This window comes from Medicago truncatula, chromosome 3, assembly GCF_003473485.1.
Source record: "Medicago truncatula cultivar Jemalong A17 chromosome 3, MtrunA17r5.0-ANR, whole genome shotgun sequence".
NCBI classification, from domain to species: Eukaryota; Viridiplantae; Streptophyta; class Magnoliopsida; order Fabales; family Fabaceae; genus Medicago; species Medicago truncatula.
The window spans coordinates 49,321,383-49,335,155 of record NC_053044.1 but is presented as its reverse complement, the minus strand read 5'-3'; the positions used below and the strand labels follow the sequence as shown (position 1 = coordinate 49,335,155).

The window sequence follows — 13,773 nt, the reverse complement described above, 5'->3', positions numbered from 1 at the left end:
TCCTTCACATACTTTCATTTTTTAAGGTCAAAGATGCCGTTGTTGGAACTTGCATTTTGTCCCCAAGATGCAAGGATATCTAGAAACAACTTCCAAATCTTACATTCTATTCTTATGACTTTCAAACATTCAAGATATTCACCAAATTTGTGTCGAAGGTTTTATCTCTCAGTGATTCCTCTATCACACTCCACACTCTAGATTGTTGCAAGTGTGGTTGAATTGAGCCTCGCCTACTCAAAAAGGTTGTGAATTATGCTATTTCACAATGTCCTGCACTTAGGACTCCATTATCATCTGTGGGACTTTTTCCTAATAGAATCTTTTCATGTGAGACTTTAATATATCTTAAGCTTTATGCTTACCCTAGAACAGATATTAAGGAAAAAACATTGTTTCCAAAATCTTTCAATTTTCCAGCATTAACTACCTTGCATCTAGGGAATTTTTCCTTTTGTGCCGGCAATAATAGTGCAAGCGTCAAGCCATTTTCAACCTTGAACCGGTTGAATAGTTTGGTCCTTTATAGTTGTGCTTTGAAGGATGCACCAACCCTTTGCATATCAAGTGCCACACTTGTCAATTTTACAGTGTGTAATTACTCCTATGATATTTAAGAAATTGAGCTATGCACTCCAAGTATTGGTGCATTTGCTTTTATTGGTAAACCGTATCAGAAATTATTTGGGAGCAGTCTTTCTTATGTTAATCATGTAGATATTTATGCCGAAATTCGGTCAATGGAAATGAAGCCTCCCTCGGTTTCTATTCAGCTGGTTGTTTGAGCTCACTAATACAAAATCATTGACAAATGACAATCACTCCAAGTACTCTTCAGTTACCATAAATTGATAGGTTTTGATTGCTACTTTCTTTTAAGACGTTTTTTTAAAAAAAAAACTCAATTGACCTTCATAAAATTGACTCTCCCTCATCCCTTGTCACTTAGGTTCTCTCCTTAAATTCTAATTTTTGAAGATCAAGCTCCCATCATTAGGTAACTTGAAGTATTGAAAGTGAAAAGGGAACCACTTGCATATAGGTTTTGCAAGATGCTGATGGAGGCCAAGTTACAGGAAATTAAGTCGCGGAAAGAAGCTGCAAAGTTAAGAAAATCGTTTAAAGCAGGATTGGAACCATCTGCACCCATACCTGATGGAATAATTAACTTCTTGCTTCAAAATTCGCCATCGGCACAAGTTTACATGGTAGATTGCTGAGTTTTCAACTTCTTAATTAGGAGAGATTGTTATAATTGTCTGTCTAGTTATAACTAATTATCATCAATGGATAGAGAAACAAATTGTTCAAATAAACTTACATGATTGTGTCCAGACTCCAGATTTAAATTAAGTAATCTTAAGTGAGTGCTCTTCAGCAAAAAATAATTTGTTGGTTGATATTCCACAATTATATGTGCGGCTTCTTATTAATCACATGTTGGACCAATAAAAATTAACTTGTAGCTTATATTAGGATGTTTTGTTCACAACCGAGATTTGATTTAGTTCCCAGCATGCAAAATAAGCTTTTGTGCATCTTGAATCCCCGGGACTGGTGGTTTGAATTAATATCTAGCTTAACATGAACTTTGCAACTGAGATGAGTATTATCTTTTCCAACAAAACAAGCTAAGCACCGATCCGTGCTCCACACAGGTTGAGCGTCAAAATGTGTGTTGTTGTTCGTTTAAACGCTTTGTGATGTTTGTTGCATTGAGAAATAAGAATGATAAAAACATTGGAATAGTTATTGTTAAATATTATGGGGATGATCTGTCAAAAAAAAAATTATGGGGATGTCCAATATTTTTTTATACATTAGTAACAAATATTTGTATTTTTTATATAAATTTTTAAATGATAAATATGTATAATGTGCATGATTTTTATGTTAATTTGTAGTTATTATTTTATAATCACTCTTATTATTATTATTAGCAAAAAGAGCACTCACTTGCCAGTTTCTCTGCTCGTTTTATTGCGCTAACATTTGAAAATTATGAACGGTGTTTTTTTTATGAAATTTTGATTTTGATTAAAAGTATAAATATAATTGTTTTTTGCTTTCAAATTATACCAAATCAAACTAACTAAGATTATCTATTTCAATAAAACCAATAACAATTTTTATTATATATATATAATATAATCTAAATTCTTTTTTTTTTAATGACACCAATAACAATTTTTATTATAGAAAAAGTTGTTTAAAAATATAATTGAGATAATGAAAAAAATAAGTATAGATATTTTCATCTAGTTTATTACACTTTTTAATGGAGAAAAGAAACAAAATTGAAATGTATATACTCATATCGTGTTTGTACACTTGTATTTTAATATTTGAATTTACTCTAATATATTTGTTATATATACTATTTGTATTGAAAGTCGAGGGTAATTTTAAAAAGAGAAAAAGTCAACACAAAATAGCCAAAACATGCTATTTTCTTTAGGAAAATTCTATGCTGAAGTCATGAGAATGACTTTTCTGGTAAAGTTAAATGGCCAATCATTGAGCATTTGTGTATTTAATCCATGCCACGTCAGATTATATGGTGTATTGCACATTTGTTGCACATTTGCCCATAAGGTGTGTCGTTATATCTTTACTTATTGAAATTGTTTTCCTGATTAAATCAAAATTAAACATAGATTCTCATTTGTGCACTAACATTGAAATTCCCCTTTATATTTTGTATGAGGACTGATTTGTAATAAGGTAAAGTTTAGCTTTAAAGTGGTCCACCAGGACACTAGCTGACATGACATCAGCAATTATATTACTATTGGCTAAACAAAATAACTTTTCTAAAAAAATAAGTTTTCTTACTACACAAGCCCCCCTTTTCATTATATATAAGCTTAAATGCAATTTTGATCCCCAATTTTCAATTTTGTTAATTTTTTATACCCATTTTTCAAAAACCAATTTTTTGGTCCCATATTTAGAAAGTCAACATAAATTTTTACTCCCCCTCTTCTTTAGATGATGTGGCATGCTCATTAATGATGTGAATCATACATGACATTGCTTACATGGTCCATCAATAGACAATTCATTTCCATGTCATTAATGTTAAAATCAATAGTATATATATAAAGTAAGGTTTTTTATGTCACGTGTCACTTTCGTGTTTATTCGCAATATTTTTATTATTTTTCTATTTTTTAGAACCAATATTTGAATTGACATAAATATCTCAAGAAACTTTTGATCTTATATATTAAATATTTTACTTGACTTTTTTTATTGAATTCCTAATATTTTATGTAACATAAATACCTCAACAAATTACATACGATATCCTTCAACTATAAATCATCAATCAATCAATAGTATATATATGCAGTAAGTTTTTTATGTCACGTGTCACTTTCACGTTTATTCGCAATATTTTTATTATTTTTCTATTTTTTAAAACCTATATTTGAATTGGCATAAATATCTCAACAAACTTTTGATCTTATCTATTCAATATTTTACTTGACTTTTTTTTGAATTCCTAATATTTTATGTAACATAAATATCTCAACAAATTACATACGATACCCTTCAACTATAAATCATCAATCAATCAAATAGTATATATATAAAATAAGGTTTTTTATGTCACGTGTCACTTTCATTTTTATTCGCAATATTTTTATTATTTTTCTATTTTTTAAAACCAATATTTGAATTGGCATAAATATCTCAACAAACTTTTGATCTTATATATTAAATATTTTATTTGACTTTTTTATTGAATTCCTAATATTTTATGTAACATAAATATCTCAACAAATTACATACGATACCCTTCAACTATAAAATCATCAATCAATCAATCAATCAATTAAATAGTATATATAAAGTAAGGTTTTTTATGTCACGTGTCACTTTCGCGTTTATTCGCAATATTTTTATTATTTTTCTATTTTTTAGAACCAATATTTGAATTGACATAATATCTCAACAAACTTTTGATCTTATACATTAAATATTTTTTACTTGACTTTTTTTATTGAATTCCTAATATTTTATGTAACATAAATATCTCAATAAATTACATACGATATCATTCAACTATAAATCATCAATCAATCAATCAATATCAATAGTATATATATAAAGTAAGTTTTTTTATGCTACGTGTCACTTTCACGTTTATTTACAATATTTTTATTATTTTTCTATTTTTTAAAACCTATATTTGAATTGGCATAAATATCTCAAAAAACTTTTGATCTTATCTATTAATATTTTACTTGACTTTTTTTATTGAATTCCTAATATTTTATTTAACATAAATATCTCAACAAATTACATACGATATCCTTCAACTATAAACCATCAATCAATCAATCAAATAGTATATATATAAAGTAAGGTTTTTTATGTCATGTGTCACTTTCGCATTTATTCGCAATACTTTTATTTTTTATTTTTTATTTTAACTTTCGCACCGGTTTCCGACCCATCAATGGTGAACGACTAATCCGGCTCATGCGTAGAGGCATGTGCACTGGCCAAGTGTTGTTTCCCCTGGAAATCGAACCCGGTATTCCCCGGATACGTCCTTGGAAGGGGCTCCTTGCCACTGGAGCCCAAACAACTTGGTTATTATTTTTCTTTTTCTTAGAACCAATATTTGGAATTGACATAAATATCTCAACAAACTTTTAATCTTATATATTAAATATTTTACTTGACTTTTTTATTGAATTCCTAATATTTTATGTAACATAAATATCACAACAAATTACATACGATATCCTTCAACTATAAACCATCAATCAATCAATATCAATATTATATATATAAAGTAATATTTTTTATGCCACGTGTCACTTTCACGTTTATTCGCAATATTTTTATTATCTTTCTATTTTTTAAAACCTATATTTGAATTGGCATAAATATCTCAAGAAACTTTTGATCTTATCTATTAAATATTTTACTTGAATTTTTTATTTAATTCCTAATATTTTGTGTAACATAAATATCTCAACAAATTACATACGATACCATTCAACTATAAATCATCAATCAATCAATCAAATAGTATATATATATAAAGTAAGGTTTTTTTATGTCACTTTCACGTTTATGCAATATTTTTATTATTTTTCTATTTTTTAAAACCAATATTTGAATTAGCATAAATATCTCAACAAACTTTTGATCTTATCTATTAAATATTTTACTTGAATATTTTATTGAATTCTGAATATTTTATATAACATAAATATCTCAACAAATTACATATGATACCCTTGAACTATAAATCATCAATCAACCAATCAATCAATCAATAATATATATATATATAAAGTAAGATTTTTTATGCCACATGTCACTTTCACGTTTATTCGCAATATTTTACTTAAATTTTTCATTGAATTCCTAATATTTTATGTAACAGAAAGAAATAACACAAATTCATAAAAGTTGATTTTATTCTATATGTGTTAATATTTTTACTAAATCAAATTAATTTTATCTGTATGTGCATCTATAAATTTACGAGTATTTATAATATGATATATTTTATTATATTTGTGTGTATTTATCAAGATATTCATCCTATACCAATCTGTGATAAATTTTATTTGCGGATATCATAGATATAATTTTTTTATCTTCTTGAATATGTCTCTAACCAGGACAAAGCCGGGTAAATACACTAGTATAATGATAAAAGTAAATAATTAAATTAAAAAAAAATCATAAATTAAAATATTAATTTATACAATTGTAGAACCCGAACTTGCAAAATCTCCAAATTAAATTGGATTTCAATCAACTCCTATTAAATCTGAAATAATTAGCCGCTTCTGCCTTCATGCCTTCATTCAACCTCCCTAAATTGAATCAACTGAGGTAACTCCATGAGCTTGTCATGAGTTTGATGAACCATGACAAATTTCTTCAACCGTTACTGTAAAAAGAAGGAAAAAAAAAGCAAACGATTCATTGGAAGTAAAAAAACAAAAGTGTAATTCCTAGCTCAAGATTTTTTTTCAATACTTGATAATACAGATTTAACATGTTTGTATCTACAATTAGATATATAATGTCGGAGTTATAATTTGTTGATACAACATGTACATTGTTTCCTATAAACTATTATCGGCCTTTGCACGAGTTTGGAGTTTTTCCTTCGTTGTTGAATTGAAAATCAATTTGGGGAGGATGAAGGAAGCATGAAGGCTAATTATTTTCGATTTAGGGGCTGATTGAAAATTAATTTGTGAATTATGCAAGTTAGGGTTGTTGAATTGTATAGTTTCAGATTTTTTCTTGTAATTTCCGCATTTGATAGTTTCAGATTTTTTTTAATTGTAATTATTTAATTTTAAGATGTGGAATGAGATAGTTGTTTAATGATGGAACATGTAATCAAAGCTATGTAGGATCCACATCATCCTAAGAGGAGGGGGACTACAAATTTATGTTGATTTTCTAAATAGGAGGACAAAAAAAAAAGGTGTATCAAAAGTTAACAAAATTAAAAATAGGGGATCTAATTTGCATTTAACCTTATATAAATTTATGTTGATTTTCTAAATAGGAGGACCAAAAAATTGATTTTAAAAAAAGAAGTATCAAAAGTTAACAAAATTAAAAATAGGGATCAAATTTGCATTTAAGCCTTATATATAATATAGATATAGATTACTAGTGTGATTTCTTTGTTAATTTGTAATTACAATTTTATTATCATTGAGAAATAGTACCTTGCAAGTAGCTCTTTTCATTGCTTTAAAGCGGATAAATTATGACCATTAATTTTTATGAAATTTAGATTTAGATTTTGAATTTAAATAAAAGATAGGTATATATATTTTGCACTTTAAATATTTATATTTTTCAATGACATAAAAAATATAGCAAATAATATAAATTCCTATTTTTTGAATGACTATTAACAAATTAAATTTAAGTACTAAGATAATAAAGTTTGTTGGAGACAAATATGGGAAGTTAGTAGAGATATAGGAAGTTGAAGTTTAGTGGGAGAAAAATATGGAAGATATCAAATAAAGTCAAGTACGGGTCCTTAATCTTTTGTTGAAATTAAAACTGCATAGCCGCCTTAACTAAACCCTATATATTTATTAGTTAGTACTCTCACCAATCAATTTATCTTTATCATATCACTCCCACGAACTCGCAACTCATAACTCAATCGCTCGACTTGCAAGGTATACTATTTCTTTTCTTTTTATTCTCTTTAGATTTCTACTTTGCTTTTTATTGTTTTACTTTCTTCTCACCAATATTTTATATTTGTTCTAGATGAAAAGTGTTAAACCAAATCCATTCGACAAAGACTCAGAACCATTTGTTGAAACTGACCCAACTGGAAGATATGGTAGATACAATGAATTACTTGGATCAGGTTCTTGTAAAAAAGTGTACAAAGCATTTGATCAAGAAGAAGGAATAGAAGTTGCGTGGAATCAAGTCAAACTCAGAAATTTCAGTAATAATGACCCTGCAATGATTCATAGGCTTTACTCTGAAGTTAGATTGCTTAGAAGCATGAGAAACGAAAACATCATTGCCCTTTACTATGTTTGGAGAGATGAAGATCATAACATACTTAATTTCATCACTGAAGTTTGTACAAGTGGGAACTTGAGAGATTATAGGAAGAAACATAAGCATGTTTCTATTAAGGCTTTGAAGAAGTGGTCTAAGCAAATTTTGGAAGGGTTGAATTATTTGCATGTTCATGATCCATGTATCATTCATAGAGATCTCAATTGCAGCAATGTGTTTATCAATGGAAATACTGGCCAGGTAAATTTCCTCCTCCTTTTGTAATTTTCATGTTACTTTCAATCACTTGTTATATTATCTTGATCTGGATTGAGAAGCTAAAAGTTAACTAATGAGAGGAACAAAAATTGAATTTTTTTGGTGTTCAATTCTTATGACGCTGTAAAATTGATTTATAGAAATTTAATGTTACGAAATTTGAGTTCACTTTCTATGTTGTTTATCACAAGATGCCATTATTAATGTTTTTTAATATTTTATGTATATTAGGTTAAGATTGGTGACTTAGGTTTGGCAGCAATTGTTGGAAAGAATCATACAGCACATTCAGTTCTTGGGACACCAGAGTTTATGGCACCTGAATTATATGAAGAGAATTACACTGAATTGGTGGACATATACTCATTTGGAATGTTAGTACTGGAGATGGTGACACGAGAGATTCCTTATAGTGAATGTGACAATGTTGCAAAGATATACAAGAAGGTGTCATCAGGAGTGAGACCACAATCCTTGAACAAGATAAAAGACGCAGAAGTGAAGGCTTTCATTGAAAAGTGTCTTGCAAAACCAAGGGACAGACCTTCTGCTGAGGAATTGCTAAAGGATCCATTCTTTGATGTTTTAGATTATGAAGATGTTGATGATTAAGTTGTTGCGTGATGTAAAACTTGTTTGTATCTTAACTATACATTGATATATATATATATATAGTATTTATTCTTTCCTTATGATAAAATTGATTTACCTAAATTTTTGTTGGTAAATCAATTTAGGGTTGGATTGATGAATATGATGTGTTATATTATAATGAAAATGATATTTGTTAATATTACTTAGTTATTTTGTGACTAAAAATTATCTAGTGTTTCCTTGTATATTTATTTTATTGTATAATATTTGTTTCAAATATATGCAAGATTCCTCTTAGGTTGCTTGTTTCTTACCTTCAGTTAGATGTTTGTTATATAAGTCTTGGAATAATGATAAGATATGATAGTCAAGACAGAAATGTTGGATGCCGCTGCTTTCTTGATGCAAGTTGATTGAGATTTTTCCAAAATAGGTTGTTTACTGCAGGCTTGTTTTGATGTTTTAATCTATTCTTCAAGTGTTAGATGAAATTTTAATCAATATCACTACTTAAGTCTTGTTCATTTGGATAGGCATTGTAGTAATTAAAATTACAAAATCCGCATACGCAATAGTCTCTAACTATAAATATTCAGTCACTGTATTAACTAATCTTGCAATATCTCACACTTATACATAAAAACATACACAGAAAGAAAAGAATAAAGGAAATAAAACAGCAGAAGAAATAATTTACTCGTGTGCATTTAAGTTCATTTGGCAGCCACAAATTACTCTATCTTGGAGCAATTTAATGCAAAACAAAGTTTAGTAAATATCAAGTCATGATACCTATAATTGTTCTGAACTCAAAATTCATACCAACCTTAACCTGTGATCTCTTTAATGTAATTTCAGTTGAATGTCCCAAAACTTAAGAGATTTTGAATTGGTTATTCGTAAAAGGCTCGGTCTATGTTGGATGAGCGAAGCAAGTCTCCTAGGGTGGATGAGCTATGTGAGCCATTGGATGAGTGATTTTATGATGCACCGTCATTGGGTTATAAATTCTTTTCTCTCTTCCCATAATCTCTCTCGTCTCTCTTTTTTGTTATTTTGTGTCTTCTCTTCCTTTCTTCTACCCTATTAACCACATCCTCTTTACGGTGCTAAGATCACCAAAATAAAAAAGTTATCACGTGAATGATAAACCGGTACTAGGTTCAGTTCTAGTGATGCTGTAAGAAATTTCCAAGCTTCTTTCTTACTAAAGTGTTGGTAATCTTCGTCAATCCTATTCTCATCATCATCAACTTGACCTGCATCTTATCCATGGATACACTCCTATACTAAGCATTATAATCTCCATGTCTCCCACCGTTGTGTTCACCTCCTTATACTCGAAGCCATGTTGTTGGAAAATGTCCTTGTGGTATCACTTTAATCATCTTGAATAGATTGTATATTTATTCAAGATATACATGTAAAGCCTTTAATGAACGTTAAATATTGTTTCACCATAATCCCTGTTTAGTTCATTCAGATACATAGATGTATATCTATTCTCTAATTTTCATATTCTCCCACTTTCGGATTTTTGGTCCCTTAACTATTTAGGTAGTATCGTTTTGGTCCCTTAATTAAAATTCGATTTATTTTGGTTCCTTAAATTCTCTCCGTTATACATTTGGGTCCTTTCCGTTAGTTTTAATTAAAAAGCGTTGGATTTCCTTCATCTTCTTCCCTCTTTTTCATCTTCATATCATCTCCATTAACAACAAGAATTCTAGAAAAATTCCAAAAGAAAATGAAGAAAACCTAACGATTTTTAATTAAAACTAACGGAAATGACCCAAATGTATAACAGAGAGAATTTAAGGGACCAAAATAAATCGAATTTTAATTAAGGGACCAAAGCGATACTACCTAAATAGTTAAGGGACCAAAAATGCAATTTAGCCTTTTTTATATTATATTTATTTTATTGTTGGTAAAAGATAACATAGTTTGTTCTTATTTAAAGTAACAAACATATACTTTATATCTATAACAATAAGTGTGCATTTAATATGGTAAAAAAAACGAAGGACAAGATAATATTGCACATTGTTTGATTTATAAAACTGTTTTATGGACAAGGCGCAAGGGACAAAATAAAAACTAAAATTTATTGTCTCTAACTAAACCACAACACAACTTTTTGTCCTGCATACAATTGTCTAAAATACGAAAATATCCTTGTCTATAAAAAATCGTATAAGACCAAAACAATTTCAATACCATAAAAGTTTGTCGTATGTTTTTTTTGTCTTGTGTTGTTTTGTCTCGTACTTACTGTTTAGCATATCAAACACATCTTATATCTATAATCTATAACAATATATAAAGGGAATATATGACTTTTTTGGTCTAATTTTTCATTATTATAGTTATACCCTTACCCTTGAACAGAATTTCCCCTAACAATGCTATATTGTTGATGTTATCGTAAAAGATAAGAATTTTTATTATATTGGTTTTTTTTTTTCAAGTAGTTTAGTGGCTAGAACTCACACAATTAAATTGTAGAGTGTCCGGGGTTCGAACCCCGACCCCTGCATATAATATACAATATCCCTACCAACTGAGCTAAACTCACGGGGATTATTGTTGGTACAAGATAAACACATTGTTTGTTTAAAGAAAATAAATAAATGGACCCCTCCCCTCAAATAAAATAGACCCTTATTTGCTCCATCGCTATTCTTTTGGATCAAACCCTAGAAAACTTGAAGTCAACCATTGCAATCCATTGTCAATCGGTAAACTCAATAACAAACAACTCGTCAGTCTGTCAAAAAAAAAAAAAAAAACTCGTCAGATATTTCTTATTTCTTGGATAAATTTTCCTTTACAGCTTTCCTCGATTTCAATTGCATTTTATAGAAAACCACTTTCTCCTGTTTGTTTCAAAACAAGCTTTTGAAAATTATTCCGTTTTGTTTTAACGTTTGTGTTTATCAGGTATGATTCGGGCGACAAAGAGAGGAAAACTCAGGGACAGGAAAAAGGCAGATAGGCTCAGCGACCTACCTGACTGTGTTATCCTTCACATACTGTCGTTTTCGAATGCCAAAGACGCAGTTCAAACTTGCGTTTTATCACCAAGATATACGGATCTTTGGAAACGTCTTCCTTCTCTTATATTGCATTCTGATGACTTTCGAACTTATAAGATATTCACCAGATTTGTTTCTAGGGTTTTATCTCTCCGGGATTCCTCTATCTCACTGCAGAAACTTGATTTTAAGCGTAAGACTGGTTGCTTGGAGCGTCACATACCAATAGTGACATTTCACTAATTCCGCCTAGCATGTTTTCATGTCAGACTCTAACACATCTTAAGCTTTCTATCTACCCTAATGATCGTCATGAAACACTGTTTCCAAAATCTATCGATTTGCCAGCGTTAACCAACTTACAACTCGAGAATTTTACATTTACCAACTTACAACTCAAGAATTTTACATTTTGTGTTGCCAATTTTGACAGTGTCGAGCCATTTTCGTCTTATAAGAGGTTGAATAGTTTGCTAATCTCACTTCAATGACTCTTCAGGTATTCGCTGATTTGAGGCTATTTTTACTTTCTTCTTAAGTTACCTTTTTATTTTCTTCTAAAACTTCGTCAAAAAAGATTTGACTTGCATTGCATTAGACTAATCCGCTTGCATCCCTCGTTGCTTAGGCTCTCTCCTTCATTCCTGATCTGTTCAAGATTAATCTCCCTTCCTTGGGTAACTTGAAGTCATTGAAAGTGGAAATATAGACACCACGCAAGATCAAGTTAGACTCGAAGTCCAAAAAAGATGCTGATTGGATGAAAAAGACATTGGAATCAAGATCCCAACCATCTCCACTTGGACTTCTTGCTTCAAAATTCACCCTTCGCGGAAGTTGAAATGGTAGAATGCACGAGGAAACCTCTCTTTAGACCAAGACATTTATAATTGGTTTGTTTTATTTTTCCTTTCGTTCTATATGTTTCTGTTTATCAGTGCATAAAGAACAAGTCTCTTGGCTAAAGAAACAAATTGTCCTGACAAGATTGTGTCTAGACTCAACTTAAGCGAATACTCTATAGTAAGAAACAAATTCTATAGTGACAACTTATTTCCAGGTTTATGTTTTGAATTCCAAGCTCAAATAATGCTACCAATAAACTTAAATGTGTGGAACAAATATAAATGACAACTTAATCCAAAATGGTTTCAAGCAGAAACAACAATAACTTAGATTTTATCTAGCAATCACATGTAAATCAATTTTTTGATTTTTTTTGATGTATTATTAAATTAAAACTAAAATATATTATTAAATGGTTATTATAATAAGATTTTCTTTGTAAATAATGAGTATGTGACTGTATCAAAAAGAATATGTGACATATGGGACATTGATTTGGTGCAGTTAAAAACAACACAGTTTTAATATAAACCATTAGATAGTTTAATAAAGTAAAAATAATATTTGCATCTAATGGCTACAATTGCAAACTGAGTGGAACTGTGGTATCTATTTACAGCATCAAATCCTAGTTTGTGACATATGACATACTCCCTCCCGTCTTGTCCTATATGTTATAGACTATAATATGAACTAAATACATCATTTATTTAATGAATTTAAAAAAAAAATCTTCTCTTGTATTTAAAATCGGAAGGAGTATTAGATAATTGTTGAGAGTATAACAATTATTTTTAAGGGATACTATAACAATTTTCAGCAACTTTACTAAATGAGATCCCAAATTTTAATTTCTTATTCATTCGACATAATTGTTATCTCAACACCATAATTCAATTAACTTAAAACTATAATATTTTAAATACTGCAATTAATAATTGCATTAAATGATTAAGGCAATGTTAAAGTGTCGTACTCCCTCTATCTCAAATTATAAGAAGAAGAAAAAAATCACTTTCTTTGTTCTAAATTATAAGCAAAAAAAGACAAACTTTTGTTATATTATGTTATTTCAAAAAAAAAAAAAAAAAACTTTTCCAAAGTTAAATTGAATTTAATTTGCTATTCCTCTCATTTTCTCCGTAACAAATAACCAATGAAAATTGTTTTTACATCTTTGCATGAAACTAATTTCAAGGAGAGTATGTACTTTTAATTTTATGCAAGACAACGTTTATGTTTATAATATTATGGGTGTGCTGATTTCAAGGGTGTGTAATGTTATTCTCGAGAATATGAGATTGGAAATACAATAATCCCATCTTTGTTTTAAGTTTTGAAAATGTTAGATAGAATAAAAACGAAATATGATATACCATAGAGACCAAAAACTTTTTAAGAAAAATTAATTCTTGATATTTTTATAAGGTGGCAAATTAAAATCACTCACCACCAAAAAAAATTAATCGAAATCACAAACTAA

General features: G+C 29.2%; 1 protein-coding gene across 1 annotated transcript; it reads left to right on the top strand.

The window, feature by feature from the left end:
• The first annotated feature begins 7,287 nt into the window (after positions 1–7,287).
• Positions 7,288–8,424, top strand: LOC11432281 (probable serine/threonine-protein kinase WNK11). The gene is made up of 2 exons (XM_003602830.3): positions 7,288–7,794; positions 8,044–8,424. The coding sequence occupies exons 1-2, from the start codon at positions 7,288–7,290 to the stop codon at positions 8,422–8,424; spliced, it is 888 nt and encodes a 295-aa protein (XP_003602878.1).
• Positions 8,425–13,773: the final 5,349 nt, after the last annotated feature.